Raw genomic sequence first — 21382 nt, 5'->3', positions numbered from 1 at the left:
CTCCTTCATCAGTTATTGCTTATTTTATAATGTGTTTAGACAATTTTTTTTAGACAGAGTCTCGCTCTGTCACCCAGGCTGGAGTACAGTGGTGTAGTCTCGGCTCACAGCAACCTCTGCCTCCTGGGTTCGAGGGATTCTCCTGCCTCAGCCTCCTGAGTAGTTGGGATTACAGGTGCACGCCACCATGCCCGGCTAATTTAGTGGAGACAGGGTTTCATCATGTTGGTCAGGCTGGTCTCGAACTCCTGACCTGATAATCCACCTGCCTCAGCCTCCCAAAGTGCTGGGATTACAGGCGTGAGCCACCATGCCCGGCCTTAGTTAAATTTTTTTTAAAAATCACACCGGATTTTTTTTTAATATACATATACAGCCACTGTGGCATTTCATTAATTTCCTTTTCATGGTTTACTTTATGTCTATTGTGATCCCCTAAAAACATAAATTCTCAATGGAAGAGATGTGTTTTCTACCTTGGTAATTCATTTTCAGATACAGGGCAGGGATCTAATACATTTGTTGAGAAGCATGTAATTTTCCTTAGCTTCCATGATTATCTTTAGCACTGATAAAAGTACTGATTATGTTAAACCAAAACACATATTTATAAATCACATATCTATTTTGTCTTAAAGGTGCTAACTGGCACTTGGTAAGATTTAATTCACAGTCATAGAGTCAATGTTTGTTTACAAGGCTAGGGAAACTATAATGTTAAAAAAAAGTGTATATTCTGTGAGGGACACATAAACTCATTTTACTCACTGTTATTGTGCCTATGTCAGGGTAGTCAAGTGAAATGGAAGACAGATTATCTGTTATTAAAAATCTGCTAAATACGGCCAGGCATGGTGGCTCATGCCTATAATCCCAGCACTTTGGGAGGCCAAGGCAGGTGGATCACCTGAGGTCAGGAGTTCAAGACCAGCCTGCCCAACATAGTGAAACCCCGTCTCTACTAAAAATATAAAGATTAGTCGGGCTTCGTGGCAAGCACCTGTAGTCCCAGCTACTCAGCAGGCTGAGGCAGGAGAATCACTTGAACCCTGGAGGCAGAAGTTGCAGTGAACCGAGATCGCACCACTGCACTCCAGCCTGGGTCACGGGGCAAGACTCTGTGTCAAAAAAAAAAAAAAAAATCTGCTAAATACATTTTGAACATATATGACCCAATAAAATGTTTCTGACAGTTTGTTATTTAGCAATTGCCTTCCTCAAAACACATGACAGTGAGCAGTACTCCAAAATCAACACCGTAAAGTATGCACATCAAATAAGATGCATTTGGTAACCAAACATATTTAAGATTTTTGTTTACTTTTTGCATCAAGAATGATTCTAACAATGACAATAAATCTTAAAATTTTGTCGCTGGCTTTGGGGTAAAGAGAATAATAAATTTTGAGGTACTCATATATTTCTCTAGTTTGCAATACAAATAGAAATGATATTTATACAAACTCTAATGGACTGTATAAATAATAAATGATGTGGCTATATTTTTATCATGGTAATAAAAAGTCAAAAATAATATACTCAGAAGAATTCTTATGAGTTAATAACAAACAGTGAATTTATTCTCACACATTCAGTGGATGAGGATTTATCTTATTTTAGAGTTACTATGAAATTTTCATTTGTGGCTTTCTGGAAAATCATCAAAGGTTGATCACATTTCTTATTATTCTGTTTTGAAGCTATTCCAACATCCTATTTACTTGAACTTGCTCGAGTCTTCAAAGAATATTACAGTTATATTTAGAAAGAATGTCACCTTAGGAAATAGGAGATGTAATTTAATATAAGTTGGGTGTGTAACAAAAGAGCCCCTGAGAAAGGGTCATTTGAACTGAGACCTGAATTTTGAGAAATAGTAAGCCAGGTGAAAAATGACAAGAAGAATATGTTAGAGTATGTGGCATCCCAAAAGGATTTTAAATATATATATATTGCCTTAGCCATACTAGCATGGCAATAAGACTTGCATTATAACAGAGACTATAATCTCCCTCTCTCTTACCACACCCCTACACATCAACTATCACTAGATCTCTAGCCCTTCTCAACTGTCCCACCCTGAATCTCTAGAAGACATCCACTTGCTGTCATAAGAAGGGTTCTTTTAGTTTTGCATGACATATGCAGAAGTGAAGTTTTCTGCTCTTACTCTCCGGGTCACCTTCTATGGGGTCTCCTGTGCATAGGAAATTGCCATAGTTGTTGGCAGTTGTAGTATCTGCCTGTGGCTATGTCAAGGTTTCCAGGATTGATCCTGATGTCATTGATATCTGCACCAAGGACACTGTTCTCTGATTGCTGCTGGGGTTCAAGGTCCTGTGTCATTGAGGACCCATGTGTGCTGATTAGCTGTCGGAGGCCCTCTGGGCTGAAGCTCTGCACTAAATACCACCAAAGGAAAGGGAGTCTTCTCTCGTGTCTTTTCCTCCATTTGTATGTGTTCCTTAGTTATATATTTGCCCAAAATGTTGTAGAGGCTTCATTTGGTTTTGTTTTTATTTCAGGCTTCATTTCCCCAGAGTTCTGACACAAGTTTTGATCTACATTCCTCTTCCCTCCCCTCCATTTCACTCCAGTTTATTGTCCTTAAATTCCTCTTTTGAGACCTAGCCCTCATGTCACTTAGGACAAATTCCATTCCAAGAAGTTCTTTAGTAATACATGTAAATAGACACATCATTATTTCTAGCTCATAGGCCTTCTGGTTATGCCAGATTTTCCTGAATCCCCATGTGGACACACCATTATTTCTAGCAATGGCCATTCTCATATTAGGTCTGTATTTTTGGCAACTGAGTTAAGCAACAAACACCTTTTACAAAATATATTTATAATGTGATTACATGTACATTTTTAAAATTTCACATATGATTCCAGAATTTTCATCTGTTGTCTATGGGGGGGGATTCTAGAGACAAAGTATCTGGCTTAACTAGCTACCATCTTCTCCCTCATTTCTTCAAACATTGTTAAATAGTTCATTAGTAAAGAAATGTGGTTAGCTTGTGGTATATGAGGGAACTTCAAAAAGTTCATGGAAAATGGAATTAAAAGATAAAAATAAGAAATATAAACCTTATTTCTCAACATAAGCTCCATTTTAAGTTCAAGACACTTTGGTAGACAATGATACCAGCCATTTAGTCCATCCCTAAAGAACTGAGGGTCCTGGGAACTTAACTATGTCAATACAGTATTTTTTACATTATTAACTGAAAAAATTTGTGCCCTTTAAATATATTTTAAGATTAGGCAACCAAAATAAGTGAGAAGGAGCCAAATCAGAACTGTAAGTTGGATGCCTAATGATTTCCTATCAAACCTCTCACAAAATCACCCTCGTTTGATGGAAGAATGAGCAGGAACATTGTTGTGGTGAAGAAGGGCTCCCTGGTGAAGCTTTCCCAGGTGTTTTTCTAGTAATGCTTTGGCTAACTTTCTCACAACACTCTCATAATAGGTAGATGTCATTGTTCTCTGGCCCTCCAGAAAGTCAACAAACAAAATGTCTCGAGCATCCCAAAAGACTGTTGCCATGACTTTCACTCTTGACTGATCTACTTTTGCTTTGACTGGACCACTTCCACCTCTTGGTAGCCATTGTTTTCATTATGCTTTGTCTCTAAGATTGTACAAGATTAAAAATGATAAAGCCATGTTTAATCTCCTGTTACAATTCTTCATATAAATGCTTCAGGATTTTGATCCCACGTATTTAGAATTTCCATTGAAAACTGCTCTGATCTGAGCATGATTCTGATGCCCAGCATGTTGAAACTTTGCTCAACTTTAATTTTTCATTCAGAATTGTGTAACCTGAACCAATTGAGATGTCAATAGTATTTGCTATTGTTTCTGCTGTTAATCATTGTCCCTCTTCAATTAGGGCACAAATAAGATAAAAATTTGCCTTGCAAATTGATATGATGATCTGCACTGCAGGCTTCACATTCAACATTGTCTCATCCCTTCTTAAAACGAGTTATCCATTGGTAAACTGCTGATCTCTTTGGTACATTGTCTCAATAAACTTTTAGTAGATCATTAATGATTTCACTATTTTTCTATCCAAACTTCACCATAAATTTGGTTTTTGTCTTTCCTTAAGTGGAAAGAATTCTGCTAAAATTCTTCAATTTTGGAAGAATTAATGTTGCTCTGACAGGGGCTCTTTTCAAACTGATATCTCATTCTTCTTAGTGCCTCAAAGTAGATCCTGTTCAGACATGTTACAACAAGTTCATTTGAGTTTACTTTGTGCAAAAAAAAATTTAAATTGTTGCATCTTTTTTCATAATATGCATTTTCCATGAAGATTTTGAAGACCTCTCATATAACAGAAGTCAGCATGGGTACAAAATTTAGTGTTTTTCTTAATACCTATCCCCTATACGAGAATTTTAAAATTATTTGTAACTTAAAGGTTTTAAATTATCTTTAAAATAATTACATCTTATTGTCCATATTTTTAAAATAAGCTAATTGCAAGATATAAGTTTGAAATTTACATCACTTATGAGATGCCACTATTAGTAAATTATGACATAGATACAAGATATGACAGAAAAGTTCACCAAGAGACAACCATACTAAGCAGAATGGGTCCAACCTTTACTTGTCACCTGAAGAATAGCCACATGACATAGTTGAAAAATTAAATATGGGGTAAGAAGGCCTAATTCTGCCATTTATTAGTTGTCATTTAACCATTTTGAATTTCATCGCTGAAAATCTCTGTCCAACTTAATAATAACAAAACTATCTTATGGTAACATTTATTGAGTACATATTAGGTTCCAGGCAACACCCTACACATCTTAGAAGCTTTCTCAATCAATCCCCTTAACAACCTCTGACGTAGTAGACCATTATCTTCTCTTTCAGATGAAGAAACTGACCTTGTGAGAGGTTAAGTAACTAGCCCAGGTTTATCCAGCTGAGTTGAAGAGTTATGCTTCAGACCTAGACAGTCTGACTTTGAATCATAGCACATATAACTGGTGTGCTATACCTAATGGGAGATGATGTCCAAATGTGGGGAGTGGTATTAACTCTGAAATCACTGTGGTTTTTTTCCTCTGAGATATGTGGTTGAAGCAAGTCGTTTCTCAAAAATAGCCACTGCATTCTCTGTAACTGTCAACCGCAATCATTTTCCAGATACACATGGTAATTTTGTATTTTAAAAATATCTGAAATTAGCTCAACAAAATATTTTATTCAAATTCCGTCACCCACAACTATTTTACTTTTTTTTGTATCTTACAAAACCATTACATCTTATAGACTTTAACATATTTATGTAGTTGTAATTACCATATACATATATTTGCATTATGTTTATTTTACCTAATATTATAGACCTGCTTTATTCATTCATCCAAAAGATATTTATTAAGCTTCTGCCATAAGTCAAGCCTTATTTAGGCTCTGTGGATCATCAGTAAGCAAAACAGCCAAAATCCTTGCTCTTTTGAAGCATACCTTCTAATAGGAACAGAATACAATACATCAATGATGAGAAGTGCTAAGGAAAAAAATAATAAAGCAAGGTAAGCAGGCAGACGGTGACAGTAAAGGTGGTATTCTAAAAGAGTCTGATTAGCGGAGGCATCTCTGAAAAGGTAATGTTTCAGTAGAGACCTGAATGAAGAGAGGGAGTTAGCCCTGCATATATCTCAGAGGATTTCTAACAGTGAGACAGTTATTAAAAAGGCTCTGAGGCTGGCGGGGGCTTGGTGTGTTTGAAAAGCAGCAAGGAGACTAGAATAAATGAAGTGGAAGACAAAGAAGAGTGGTGGAAGATGGGGAGGTGCTATTAGAGAGATCAAATAGGACCATGTCAGATTCTAATTTTATTCTGAATGAGTTAGAAGCCTTCAGAGGGTTTTTTAAAAAGTACTGACATGATCTAATTTATGGTTTCAAAAATTACTCCAGGTTTTTGCAGAAAATAAACAACAAAAGCAGAGTGGAAGCAGGGAGACCTGCTTTGGCAGTGGCTTTGGTCCATGATAGATGTGGCTTTGGCCCATGAAAGATGTGGAGGTGGTAGAAGTGGTCTTGTTCTGAATATTGTTGATAGGTAATGCTAACTGGTTTTACCAACTCTGGAGGGTGAGAGAAAGAAGGGAGACAAGAATGATGGCTGGTTTTTTTGTTTTTGTTTTTGTTTTTTGTCTCTTGTTTTTGAGATGGAGTCTCCTTCTGTCACCCAGGCTGGAATGCGGTGGTGCTATCTTGGCTCACTGCAACCTCCGCTTCCTGGGATGGCTGGTTTTTTAACCTGAGCACATGAAAGATTGAAGTTGCTAGTTACGGAAAGGAAGAGAATTGACAGAGAAACGGATGTAGGGTAGAGGTGAGTAGTGTAGAAATCAGGAGTTCAGTGTGGACAAGATCCAGTTGGTTATTTAAGGGGGTATGTCAAGGATGCAATTGGATGCATGAGTCTTGAGTTCTAAGGGAGAGATCCTGCTAAATTTCAGACTATAGAGGAAAAGAAGAGACTAAGAATTGAGCATTGGGCTGTCCATTGTATAGAGGTGAGGAAGATGAGGACAAATAAGCAAAGGGAACTTGAAAAGGAATGGCCAATGAGAAGAAAAACTAAGAAAGTGTGGCACCCTGGAAGCCTAGGCAGGAAAGGGTATCAGGGCAGAGGAAGGAATCATTTGTGTTAAGAAGGAAGATCAACAGGAGGAATATTAAGGATTGAACATTGGATGTAGCAATCCTGGTTTAGTTTAACAGGAGCTGATAAAGGGAGAATGGGAGGTGGAAAGCGGAATTAGAAACAATAAATATGGGCAACTCTTTTGAGACCTTTGTTTATAAAGGAGATTAAAAAAGGAATGGTAGCTGAATAACAGGATATTTGGATTTGTTCAGCTTTTGTTTTAATATGAGAAATATTATAACACATTTGAATATAAATTAGAAAAATCTAGTAGAAAGGGTGAACTAATGATGCAGGAATGAGAGGGAGAATTAGACAACAATTATCTCCTGTTGATGTAACATTATCTTTTTACTGTTGATGTTCATTTAAGTTGCTTCTGATTTTTTACTATTATGTTGCAAAGAAAATATTTGTGCCTACTTATTTTTTATTCATTGAGATCATTTTCTTAAGATAAATTTGCAGATGGGGAATTACTGGATTAAAGATTATGAACATTTTTAATACTCTTAACACTGCCCTATTGCCTTAAAATCAATTCCATGTGGCCAGTAATGTATAAATGATTGTTTTATTGTAACCTTGCTAGAGTTATGCCATATAACTTGAGTCCATAATTCATGGAATTCCTCGTGTTTCAACTACCCTTTTTCTATCAGACTATTAGCTTCTAAAAGACAGAGATAATGTCTTAATTTTTTTGTTGCCATCTATTTTTAGACCAAATATTTCTCTAATAATAATAATTACAACAGTTATCTGAAATCCCTCAGGGTTCAATCATAATGGTATGCATATGGTATGGTGAGAAAAAAAAGTCATCAGTTTTGGAATCAGACCAGCTAATATTTGAATCCCAGATTCGTTACTTTGCCTCTGATTGAGTCACTTTAATTTGCCAATCAATATAAAAATTAATAATAACCCTTGTTTCTAAGTCATGCTGACTGCTAAAATAAGATATCTATAAAGACTCTAGCACCAAGTAAGAAAATTTTGGTGGAAATAGTGGAACTTTGAAAAGAAATTTATGTTTATTATGAAAATAGCTTATGAGCATTTAATATTTTTATTTTATTTTATTATTATTATACTTTAAGTTTTAGGGTACATGTGCACAACATGCAGGTTTGTTACATATGTATACATGTGCCATGTTGGTCAGGAAGATAAAAACATTCCTCATGCAACACACCTTGTCCACAACCCATAAAGTTCTCATCTTACAGTTTTGCTAATTCCCATGGAAAAAAAAAATCCCCATGAATTTCAATTCTAGTAAACTGTTGAAACAGCAAGCACCTGGGATATCTCTTGGGAAAGCACAGGCTGCTGCAGTAGACCTGGGATCCGCAGTGTCTCTAGAAATAGTACCAGGCGGTTACCTCCAGGTGACTAAATGAGGCTTCATCTCAGCACACAAGCTTAGAAAGCTTTACGATTAGTCCTGCTTGCTATGGTAAGGAAATAACACAAAGAAGAGTGCAAATGGAAGTCGACTTCATCACAACATGCAGTCAATTTCCAAACAGGTGAGATAATCTCTCATGATAGGCAGAGGGTCCTCGGTGTAATGTTAAGAGCTTAGGAGGGTAAATATTAAGATTTATGTCTATATCTGTTCATGTAAATGTAGAAAAATGAGTCAGCATAGAACTTCTGTGATATCCAGGGAAATATCTTTAGCCTAAAAGTCTGAAATTAAAAGAAAATGCTATGCAGTCATTCAAAATATCTTAACAGTAAAGATCTACCATAATCATCAGGAGTTTCTTGTAAAGTTCATAATCATCCTAAGGCGAGTAGAATTATAAATATGTTCACTTGAACAGAACTCAAAAGTTCTTAAAAGACATTGAGTGGAGCAGATATTTTCTTTGTTTTGTTTAGTGTGGTTCCCACACTGACATCAGGGAAAAGATGACTACAACTAGAAACAAAAATTGAGAGAGGGTTACAGTGGGTTAATTCACTAAATCTAGACATTTTTATAGTAATGACATCTGACATCTCGGGTACCCTGTGTTTGTGTGCAGACTTCACTAAAAGACTAGTCAGTATCTTCTGTTATAATTGCATGTGGGGTCCAGTGAGTGAAAGTCAGTGCTATGAGACATCATCAGCTAAATTCCCAGCTGGGGAACTCAGCTTTGTTGTTTTTTATTAGTAAACCAAGAACCTTACTCTTTAATGTTGGCTTAAATATGGCTCTTATTTAAAATGATGTATAGATTTATTAATACATTATTATACATAATGTATAGATGTAAAATTTATTAATCTGTATAGAAAGTGCTATCCTCAGGTGAAAAACCTCGCCCAATGTTTATTTCACTTAACTTTATTTCAAAAAGTATGTATTTAGTTTCCACTGTGTTCTAGGCATTGTACGAAGTTCTGGACAACGAAGATTAAAAATAAGAATTTAGTTTCAGTATTTAAACACAATATAATGGTTCTAGTGTTGGTACAAAGTCATAGATAATTTTAATTTTATCTGTGGTCCTTGACTATGAATAACAATGTCAAAAAATAATGCATCTGGTGTTTACATCCATCTTAATAATAAAATTGGATTAACTTTCTGTCTGATTCAATATTGCAGAAAACAGTCATCAAGATGGCCCAAATAAATTATTTGATTCAAGAAGTCAAGCTCTGTTTCCCACAAAATATAGGGCTGCCAGATTTGATTTTATTTTTTTAAGTGCATCTCTGGTGTGAGACATGAGCAGGTAATAATGCCAAATGATGGCTTGGCAAGAATTTCCAAGCAGGATTTAGGGCTTAGCAGCAAGATTTTAGACTAAAGGGAAAGGAAAGTTTTTAGTGATTTTCTTTTAATGTTTATTGCTTATATAGCTTTTAATATGAGGAGGACTAACCTGTTTAAATCTTTCATTTAAAAGAAATTAAGCTTTAAAGAAGATGTGGCTTCTTAGCCTTGTACACCAAAATACCTTGCCCTACAGCATTCATACTCTTCAAGTTAATTTTTAAAATTGCTATTGCGAATTACTCAGTTGATAATTGATGCTGGATTGTGTTGTATTAAATTAGCCATGTCTATATTTGGCTGTCACAAAAAGGAATAAGCTATAAATAGTTTCCCTTGTTTTTCTGATCAATATATATACTTCTAACAGTTAATAATTAGATCAGACATAGTGCAGTCCTAATAAATACCAGGACCTCAATCTTCCTAAAAGAAAAAGAAGAATCTTATTGTGGTAATTGAGAAGTAATAACAGGATGAAATAGGCAGAGTCATGTTGTGCATCAAAGTTATGCTGCAGACAACATCACTCAGAATCTTTCTTTTCTAGAAATGAGACAGTTCTCAAGGTGCTAATCACTAAAATAACACATTGTGGAAAATTATATGCTTATTGTTATTTTTCCATATCCTTCTTCAGTTGAAAGGACCACAAAAACACTAGCTAAAACTTATTCCACACTCTGCCTTTATTCATTTTAACCATGCAGAAAATTATTAATTCCCCCATGACAGAAAAAATCAGGATTACTAAGAAAAAAGTTGAAAGACATTAAATCATAGAGTTTTTATTTGCATGTTAAAAGCACATGCCAATAAACCTCATTTCATTTTACCGTGTTTCTTGGAGAATTGTATAGTTCACCAGAAGAGTGAAAACACAGAATCCCATTACAGCCATTGAAGTGAAACATAAACTACTTCATGGAGGGAATACAAATAAAAGGAAATGTATAACACCCTTCCACGGAGCATTAGACTTCAAACTACTCTTGTGATCAGACTGATGTTTCAGAGCTTGTGTGGTCTCTGTGCCCCTTCAGAGCTTAAGCTTTTGCGTGTGATCAGTTGAAAGTCCCAAAAGAGTCTATTCCTATTGATTGAATATAAGCACATAAAAGGTACCCATCTCCTTATTTCACCCACATCTGAAATAAAGCTCCAATGACCTGTAAGGACTTTTAATTTCTTAATTTTTTTAAAAAAGAGTAGTATTTATATATTCAATGGCTCAGGAAAGTATCAGTTTATGACTAGAATGCAAAGTCGTTGGGGGCTGAAGGATTATTATTTTGCCCATGGATATCTACTTCTAAGCATCCCTAAAAGCCGCTTCGAAGTAATCATGGTCTCAATTCTTACTGAACACTGTAGTGAGAAGTCTCTGTCCTTTCAGAAAAGCTCCATGAATGAAGAGGTCAGGGCTGTGATGATTAGAGTTTTGTTATTTTGATAGGGCTGGATGTAGAAACCTGAATTTGTCTGACCTCGTTTTTCAGACATTTGCCTGAGCGTTGAGCTTTTGGCCACACAGGGTTTCTGCCTGACCCTGATTCCAGTCATTTTCAACTCAAGCTTTGGCTGCTGGGTTCTGCCATCAGCATGAGAAATACTGAAGGAAGGGGAGGGGAGGCTGAAAGAGAACAAGGAACAAGAATAACTGGGAAAAATAACATCCCAATAAAAGATAGAAAACATAATCAGGGGAGTGGAAGGTGGAAAGTTCTGTTGACTCAAACATATAATAATGAGAATTGAATACTCTGTTAAAAACAAGTAACTTGCTATTATGTTTGTTTACTGTACCCAGGATAATATCTATTTGTGGTTAAATCGTGATTTTTCTCCTGTCTCTGAAGAACTTTGCGTTAAATCTGTTTTCTTCTATTTCATCCATAGACCTGTCTGTAACTTTTATAAAAATATTTTTACAAGCATAAATGGACATGAAGTCACAAAGCATAGAAATGATACTATCATAAAAAGTATATAGAGTATTATTTTATATTTTATGGAAGCTTTATCTCCTCTAGTGAATTTGTACTTGGAAGAGTGGAGACCTTCACCATTTCATAATTTTTAAAAACAGCTTATAAGGATAGGGGCTTACTCAAAATTGTATAGAATTTAAAGTTTCCAGAACAATATACAAAAGTTCTTCATGTAATTTCTAAATTTTAGGTCTTTGCAGGTGAAAGAAAAGTTTTTATCACAAGAATGTTATTAGGGGATGTCAAAGGGGACACTAATTAAGAGGTAATATTAAAATAGAGGGCAGAGACTAATGAAATGAAGGAAAAACTAGGTTATAAAAAGCATTTCAAATGAGTAGGATAAGGGATTCTATTCTAAATCATTAAATTTGGCTTTGTTTCAATATTAATATTTAATTGGTAGTGGTAAAAATGAAGAAAAGAAAGATGAATATGAATTTAATTAGATGTCCTTAAAGAGTCTTCTACATGATTTAGGATTTGAGTTGCATGTTCACAGAAGCCATAATGTGAAGGGACAGGATGGAGAGTGAATGGAAGCAGAGATTTTGAACTCAATAACTGTTCTTAAAATGTGCCGTTTTGACCTTCAACCTCGAATATATATATTCTCTCCAGAAACAAATGATAGCATTTCAGCAAAACCAAATTGTTTTGACCATTGCTTTTTCCTGGGGCCTAGAGTTTTTGATTGACTTTTGGTGAAAGCTCCTTGACAAGTGTAATAATCAGTAACTGTAAACACTGCAAATCCAATCAGGCCACTTTTTAATGTTGATATTATTAGTATCCTGGTTACTACGTTCAAGACCTTCATTTCATCAACAAAGTTGTTACTCCACTTCCCCTTGTACTGAATATCCAAAGAAGCAAGTCACTAAACTATTCATTTTCAACATTGATGTGCAGTAAACACGTATCTTTAAGCCTAGTTTACTGTTACTTTTTATCTGCCACTTCTAGCTGTTTTATAGCTAATAGTGATGGCAGCGGCGGCCATCTGGTGCGGCTGCTGCCATCATGCCGGCCGCTGCAGGGAGGGTACTGGGAGGAGGCAGACAGAACCCCCAACAGCAGCCTGCTGCCCTGGGCACCGCCCAATGGAGCGGGGCTAGGTTGTGCTCCGGACAAGGGGGAGCTCTGGCTAGCCCCTGAGCTCCCGGGCCACAGGGGGAGCTCCGGAGAGACAGGGAGAGCTCTCGGCAGCATCGACCCAACCCCGCTACTAGCCCAGGCCCAGCAAGGATCTGGAGCCCCCACCCCAGGCTGCCAGGGGGCATGGCCAGGTGCCTTGCTCCATGGAGCCTGCGGAACTGGGATAAGCGGGAGCCCTGCCCCTTCCAAGTTGGCAGGTGGGAGCTCCCCAGGTGCAACTGCAGGTGTCCAGGCCACCACTGTAACCTGGGTACCCCTGTGCTCTCCGGAGACAGGAGTAGGCAGAAGCCCCGCCCTCCTGGGCCAAGCTGCAGCTGCCCAAGTCAGGGCTGTGGATCTAGGCCTCCCGCTCCACCGAGCAAGCAGGAACCCTGCTCCCTCTGCCCTCAGCTGCAGCCACCCAAACCGGGGTTGCAGACCCAGGCATCCCTGCACTCTTACCTTTGCAAGCTTGGAGTGCCTGTCTCTGTTGCCTGGCTTCTCCCTACTCCGGGCACCCGCTCTAATCTGGGAGCAGGGTTGGGGCTGAGCCCAGGTTCTGTCACAGCCCCAGCTGTGTGCACAGGCTCAGGGCAGTGCTGACGTGCCAACCCCCGCCCCCCGCCCCCCCCGTCCCCCCCACACAGCCTTAGACCCTCCAGACTTTGGGTGCCAAAAAGAAGGGAAGCTAAAAGGGGACTGAGGGCAGCTGGGTGCTGACCTGCAGGTGTCTCTTGGTGCCAGCAGCCTGGGCACCATGGATAGCCATGGGAGGCAGACAGGCTCCTGGGCAGAAAAGGGCAGGTCTCCAGTAAAGCCTGGGGTCCGGGGCTGCCAGTCCTGCAGACCCAGAGCAGGAGCTCATGGTGCTTTTTCTTGGGCCCACCCATGGCTGCCCATGAACCAGTCAGCATGCACTTCCCCACCCTCTGAGGCCCATAAAGGCCTCAGCCAGAGCAGACAGAGGGTGAAGAGATGAAGAGGGAGAGGCAACAACCAGCTGCAGACAGGAGCTATCCTCTCTGCTGAAAGTAGGAGGACAGAATGATCAGCTACAGAGAGGAGCTACCCTCTCTGCTGAGAGTTTCAGAGACCTGGGGAGATGGGACTACCAGCTACAGAGAGGAACAATCTTCTCCAGGGACTCCTCTCTGCTGAGAGCAGTAGATGTCTGCACGACCAGTAGCAGAGAGGAGCTACCCTCTCCAGAGCCTCCTCTCTGCTGAGAGCTGAACACTCCACAGATGACCAGCCTACAGAGAAGAGCTATCAACAGTGGGTCTCCTCTGAGCTGTTCTAACACTTAATAAAGCTCATCTTTGTCTTGTTCAGCCTTCACTTGTCTGCATACCTCATTCTTCCTGAATGCAGGACAAGAACTCAGGCAAAGGTGCCACCAGCCACAGAGGTTTCTGGCCGGAAAATCGGACCCCAATGATCCCTTATCAATAGTTCATGTAGGGCCCACATTAAAGACTATGAAAGGGATGCAGTTACCATTCCCATGTGCCAGGTGAAGAAACTGAGCCTCATTTTCTTCAACTGAGAAGAAATTTGACCAAGGCCACTCAACCCAGGTTTGAACCCAAGTCTGCCTTACTAACCCCTATCTTAACTATTATTTGATAATGTGGTAGTTTTTTATTTGTTTATTTTTTTATTATACTTTAAGTTCTAGGGTACATGTTCACAACGTACAGCTTTGTTACATATGTATACATGTGCCATGTTGGTGTGCTGCACCCATTAACTCATCATTTACATTAGGTGTATCTCCTAATGCTATCCCTCCCCACTCCCCCCACCCCACAACGGCCCCGGTGTGTGATGTTTCCCTTCCTGTGTCCAAGTGTTCTCATTGTTCAATTCCCACTATGAGTGAGAACATGCGGTGTTTGGTTTTTTGTCCTTGCGATAGTTTGCTGAGAATGATGGTTTCCAGCTTCATCCATGTCCCTACAAAGGACATGAACTCATCCTTTTTTATGGCTGCATAGTATTCCATGGTGTATATGTGCCACATTTTCTTAATCCAGTCTATCATTGATGGACATTTGGCTTGGTTCCAAGTCTTTGCTATTGTGAATAGTGCCACAATAAACATACGTGTGCATGTGTCTTTATAGCAGCATGATTTATAATCCTTTGGGTATATACCCAGTAATGGGATGGCTGGGTCAAATGGTATTTCTAGTTCTAGATCCTTGAGGAATCGAATGTGGCAGTTTTTGATTGGTATTCGCTCACCTACCTGCAACATCTGAACACACAAACATATTTATTTTGTTAAGCTGTGCTCAGGCTCCCTAGCAACTGAGAAAACAGGCAAGCACTTTTAAATGTGTGAACACAAAATTCAAGAAGCTCCTGAATATTGTCCTTGTCTACAAGATCTTACCCTTTTTAAACAAGAAATTTGGGTATCTTTTCTCACTCACTATCAATACCCATTTAGCTCTTTGTTAATTGTTTTAATTAGCTTATCAATTGATCATAACAACAACTGAGCAAGGATATGAAAAACTCATGAAGTTGGTATTGCAACTGTTTATGAAATGTCTCAACATATTCTTATCGATACTGTTAGTATTGTTATTTCATGTGTTAAAAGGAGTAGCTCATCAGTAATGCAGGGAGCTTAAGAAGGAAGAGTAAGTCATCTAAGACACTATTGCTGTAGTATAAAGGTCATAGTTATTTAACACTATGGGGAAAAAATGAATTCTCTCTGTTTACCATCCTGTCTTTATCCTTTTGTTCTGATCAAAATTGGTCTTCGTGTTCTGCCTATTTCTTCATTATACCTCACTCCTTCACCTCTTAAAAGGGTCAATATACTGACAACATACTAATTTTAGTTTACTGAGACCAAATTGTACCAACCCTTAAAAACTTACTCAATAACGCTTTGGCATAAAAAAGTCTGCAGTTGTACAGAATGCACCTATATGGCTGCACAGGGAACTTGCACTTTTCATGTGAGTTGCAGTGAGGATCACATGCCCTCCCAGTGCACCTTGAACCACATTTTGAGAATCAGGACTTGAAGGCTTCCAATTATCTACTCATTAACACATCAAACAGCCTTTTTCTGTTCACATTTTTCTTAACCTCCAGCAGTATCTGGCTCTGTTGAGAAACCTCTTTTGGAAACTCTCTACTCCTGACTTCTTCCATAACACCATTTACCATGATGTTTCTCTGACCTGTCTACAAGCATAGATATCTGTGCTGAAATAAGGCTACCTAACAAGAAAAGTTGTAAAGTTGTCAGCCCATTTTTTTGTCTGACTTTTTGGTGCCATATGTTGGTGTTTTAGTGGACCAAGACATAGCAGCTGTCTCTCCTGCCTGAAAAAGACGTAGGAACTGGGCCTACAGAGATCAAAATGTCAATTATATTGCTGATAGAGCTGCTGAATTTGTGACTTCAAATCACGAAAGTGATACTCTTTTATGACTGCACCTCCTTCAAGCAAATTTTCTCACGAGTCACAGGCAGCAATGGTAAACCACAGCCCTCTCCTGCAGGGACAATGCCTTTGGGCTTACTTTACCACTTGCAAAGAACAGACCAGATTATATGGTCTTTACAGGTAGGCAGAACCCTAAAGGAAAGCACAGACCTGCACATGCCCCACTATCTTATTCCAAATGCACCAGTTACACAAGTCACTTTTCCTCTTCTAGGGAGACTGACAAGAGGAAGAATCCAGGAATATTATTATATTAAAACTGCTACCACACAGAATAAAACATCAGGGCTGGGGAATAAAGCATTTCCTCCCAATATCATGTAAAGGGGAAAGCCATAGAAATGTGGTAGTTATAGCATCACATGAAAATGGATAAATATTTGTATGATATGTGTAGGTATATGCATATATATTCATATATGCATATGTACATTATATGATATATATAACCTATGTATCAGGAAAAAAACGAACACTAAAAATACCACAACCTTATCCCAGGGTGATGGGATACATGATTATCCCAAAATAAATAATCCTTATTTCTTTTTTCTAATCATTATATTTTATAAATTTTCTATCATATGCATTAACTTATATAATTAGAAAGGTAAATTTTAAAACTCTCAAATTACCAAGAAATGGGCACTAACACTGGATACATTTGAATTTAATTTACAACCAATATAGCATAAAATATATATTGATATTGCCTACTAAAAGTGAGTTTCAGCCAGGTGCAGTGGCTCACGCCTGTAATCCCAGCACTTTGGGAGGCCAAGGCAGGTGGATCACAAGGTCAAGAGATCAAGACCATCCTGGCCAACATGGTGAAACCCCGTCTCTACTAAAAATACGAAAACTAGCTGGGCGTGGTGGCGGGCACCTGTAGTCCCAGCTACTCGGGAGGCTGAGGCAGGAGAATCACTTAAACCCAGTAGGCGGAGGTTGCAGTGAGCCAAGATTGCACCACTGCACTCCAGCCTGGCAACAGAGCGAGACTCTGTCTTAAAAAAAAAAAAAAAAAGTGAGTTTCAAAAAGTTGATGAGACTAACTTTTGATTTTGCTCCCTCTTAAATGTTATAGTAGTCAAAGTGTCAGAGACATGTTAATTCCAAATAGAATACAAATTATGCTAAATCAATTCTGTGTGTTTTTTAATGATTAGGTATTACAGGTAAACTAAATTGAACATACCTTCCTCAAGCACGAGGCCTGGGTTTGTTACCCTTTCCAAGCCTATCATATAACTCAGATGCTTTCACTTGGTAACTACAGTGTTGGTTATCATGACTCATGTGTTCCTTCATTTTACAAGAATTTATTAAATACCTACTATGTGCCAGGCACTGTTTTGGGTCTTGAGGAGACAGCAGAGAACCAGACTGACATGGACCCGCACAAATGGAGCCCACATTTTGTAAAGTAAGAATATACAATAAACAAGTAAACAAGAAACTGTCAGATAGTGATAAATGCTATGAGGAAAAGAAAGCAGGGTGATCTGATAGAGAGTGGTCAGGCTGGGAAGGCCTCTCTGAGGAAGTGATGTTAAGACCGAGCTGAACAACCAGAAGGAGGCACCACCCAATAATCTTGAACACTTCCCCAGGCAGCAGGCAGGTGCATGCCAAGCCCATAAGGTAAAAATGAGCATAGCTGGCTTGAGGAACTGGAAAAAGGACAGAGTGGCTTGAAAAAGGTCTATGAGATGAAGCTCACAGTTAATAGGAGCCAGATAAAGCAGGGCCTTGAGAGCCCACATGATGGAATTTAACTGTAAACAGGATAGAAAGTTATTGCAGGATTTTAAGAGAGAAACAGAAGCTGAACTCCTGAAAGAAAAAAAAAAAAAAAAAGATTTAAAAATGAATGGAGGGTTGGGCAGGGTGGCTCACGCCTGTAAACCCAGCACTTTGGGAGGCTGAGGTGGGCGGATCACCTGAGGTCAGGAGTTCAAGACCAAGTGGCCAACGTGGTGAAACCCTGTCTCTACTAAAAATACAAAAAAATTAGCTGGGTGTGGTGGTGCATGCCTGTAATCCCAGCTACTTGGGAGACTGAGGCGGGAGAATCACTTGAACCTGGGAGGTGGAGGTTGCAGTGAGCTGAGATCGTGCCACTGCACTCCAGCCTAGGCAACAAGAGTGAAAACTCTGTCTAAAAAACAAACAAAAACAAAAATGAATGCAAAAGACCAAGAAACTATAAACACAAGTTTTGTGTCATCTCCTGTCTGATGCAATCAAGACAGTCCATGTCTTGTCTACAACAATCACAAAGAATAAATTGACAGAACTCAGAAGTGAAATGATGGTAGTAAAAAAAACCATTAGAGAAATTGAAATCACATTTAAAACAAAAGAAATAGAAAAGATTCTGCTGAAAAAACATAAGGACAGAGTGCAGACCTCAGAGAATTTTAGCTGAATAAAAACATACAAGTGATTAGAGAAAATAAGCACATAAAATAATGTGCTGAGATAGAAAGATGAAGAATATATAGTTGCATAATTAGTGTCTTTGAAGATGAGACCAAAATGTTTAGATGAAAAATCATTCAAATGCATAATAGGAGAAAATATTACTGAAATAGGCTCTGGAATCTGTAGACTATAACGGCATACCACATTACAGGCACTATCAACCCAAAGAAATATCCTGGTGAAGTTTTCTAACTTTAAAGATAAAGACTTCTATGAGATGAGGGGCGGGAAAGGCAAGACAGACTAGCCTCAGGCCACAGTATTTTTCACAGCAACTCTCAATGCCAGAAGGCATTGGAAAATAGCAGCAGAGTTCAAAGAGAAAAAAAAAATAGAAATAAAGATTGAATCAGGGGTTTAATATCCAGCCAAGCTGTTATTTATTGTTAAAAGCACCATAAATATATTCACAAACATATAATGCCTCAGGAAATAGAGCACTCATGAGCCTCACTTGAAAGAAACGATTTGATATGAAACCCAACTGAAAAACAGATAAATCAAAATATAGAATTCAAGAATGGTGACATCCTTCTAAAAATAAAAGACTGGTCATGAGCATTGAATCCATTTGAATATATAACTATCACTACAGAACTGTAGAAATTATGGTTTCAGCATATATTCATTGGCATAAACAGTGTTAACACATACCCATATCTTAGTGGCTTAACACAATAAAAATTTGTTTTTAACTCATGTCACTATTTAATGTGGGTTTCTGAGTGGGACCCTCTTCTCCACGCAGTGATCTGGGGGCTCAGATGTCTTCCTTTGTGTAGCTCCACCATTTTTAATGCAGTTTTAGGGTGACCCTGGACCCATCCAGCTTGCAGACAGAAGGAAGAGAGAAAGAGAGGGTGGAGAAGGCATCCTCATTGTTAACTGCGTAAGACTGAAGGTATCACTTTACTTTTACTTATCTTGATCATGGAGAATTCTGGGTAGTCTCTAATACACAGAATATAATGTCAATAGCATTAGATATAACAATATAGAGATAATAATATAATTACAAAAACTGGGAGGTTATGAGAATTGGTGGGAAGAGTGGCATATTTTCTCATCTTTCATAGCAGAAGTTAATAAATACTTCCTAAATTTTATAAATCAAGAAATAATGGCTTAAATATATTTTCATGCCTTCTTTTATGTTATAATATAGACATGGGAAGAAAAAATGTAGAATAACAACTAAAAAAAGACAATATAGCAAAAGACAGAAAACCAAGGAAGAATAAAAACAAAAAAACATAAAATAGCAAAGCAATAAAACACATCTAAATCTGTTGAAATAACAGAAGTGAATGGAATAAACTAATCTGTTAAAAATAAGAAATTATAAGGATCAAAGCATGATATTTGATGATGGTATATATTATAAATATAGAACTCTATCTCAGATATATTAGTGAAAAAAGCAAGTTGTGGAACAAAATGTATAGTTCAATCCTATTTGTATTTAATAGTAATATATATTATGTATGATATATACATATTGTTTTATACCATGTACACATAGAAAATATTTGGAAGTATACACAAGATATGGTTAGCAGGATTATTTCTGCGGATTAGGATGAAGGGCTAGGAAGGGGAAGCATATTTTCACTTTTTACCATATATCCATCTGTACCTTAAATTTTGTTGTAATAAGCATGACATTTTTATAAAAATGTAAACAAAAAATCCTAAAGTCCAACACAGTACTACTGGAGAACTGAAAGGAACAACAAAAGAAGGGGGAGAAGTCAGGGAAGGCTGGCAGAATGGTCTTTGCCAACCATGGATCTTGAATTGGAATCTTTAACTCTTCTACCTGGAGTTAAAGATTCCAGGTAGCAAAAAGGCTGAGTCTCCAAGGAGAAGAAAGAGCCCCTAGCACTGATCCCGGTGTGCGCTGACAATGTGAAAAGGACATGGCATGTTTAATAAACCTTAGGGATGCCTGGAGTATGACATGTGTGGTGGAAAGGTGTAAGAGGTTAAGACTGGAAGGACAGGGCAAATTTGGTGAATGGAGGAGTTAAGATCATTCATTAGAAAATGAGATTTTTTCAGAGTATTTTGAACAGAATAGTAGCTTGATTGGGATAGTATTTTACACAGATAACTATGATGTCCCTATGGGGAATTAATTAGAGACCACAGAAAACTGGCAACCCATTAGGATTCTAGCCAAATAGTCCAGTTAGTCATGGTGATGATCTGAACTAAAACGATGGAAATATAGATAAAGAAAATATGGGTTCAACATTCAAGGACTATTTAGCAGGTAGAATAGACAGAACTTGACTATTCATTGGATGTCATGGTGGTGGTGGTGTAAAGAATAAAGAAAGAAGAGTCGGGATGATACCCAAATATGATAGCTCATTCCATTATGTGAATGTAGAAAGAGAAGCAAATTTGATTGTGGATAGGAAGAAGGAGAAAGGTAAGTTCAGTTTGAGTAATGTTGAGTTTGAAGTGTAAGTGGGACATTCAGGAAGAGGGAAGCAGGTGTAAGACCATGAGAAAGGTGGAAATGTGTAATATAGAAATAAAAATAATTAATCTGTAACTAATAGCAGAGGACAAGTGCAGAGAATTGTGAGAAGGGAAGGGGTGAAAGTATAAAATGTCTCTTACAGGTCAGGGTTCTCTACTCAGTTCAAAGGCATAAACAGAGAACCTTTTGCTTTTATTCCTGGAAATCTCTTGCCATTCCAACTCCTTGGCCAAGAATGGAGTTAAAGATTCCAGGTTAAAAAAAAAAAGGGTTGGGGGGCACATTTGAGTTAGAAGTGGATGGATTTCTTCTAGCAAGCTT

At 38.1% G+C, this 21382-nt stretch overlaps 1 protein-coding gene across 5 annotated transcripts in view; it reads left to right on the top strand.

Annotated features, from left to right (window-relative positions):
• The window catches only part of PTPRR (protein tyrosine phosphatase receptor type R), a 283034-nt gene that overhangs the window by 123713 nt on the left and 137939 nt on the right, over window positions 1-21382 (top strand). The window contains exon 1 of one of the 5 annotated variants that reach the window (XM_009425840.5): window positions 8105-8235. The exons of the other annotated variants lie outside the window; for them this stretch is intronic. Coding sequence (XP_009424115.2) covers window positions 8215-8235 — 21 coding nt within the window. The 5' untranslated portion in view covers window positions 8105-8214. Of the gene's footprint in view, window positions 1-8104; window positions 8236-21382 lie in introns of those variants that run through there. 5 annotated transcript variants of the gene reach the window in all.

The sequence above is a fragment of the Pan troglodytes genome, chromosome 10 (assembly GCF_028858775.2).
Source record: "Pan troglodytes isolate AG18354 chromosome 10, NHGRI_mPanTro3-v2.0_pri, whole genome shotgun sequence".
NCBI classification, from domain to species: domain Eukaryota; kingdom Metazoa; phylum Chordata; class Mammalia; order Primates; family Hominidae; genus Pan; species Pan troglodytes.
Note: the sequence above shows the minus strand (reverse complement) of the source record. Positions and strands in the feature narration are given on the sequence as shown.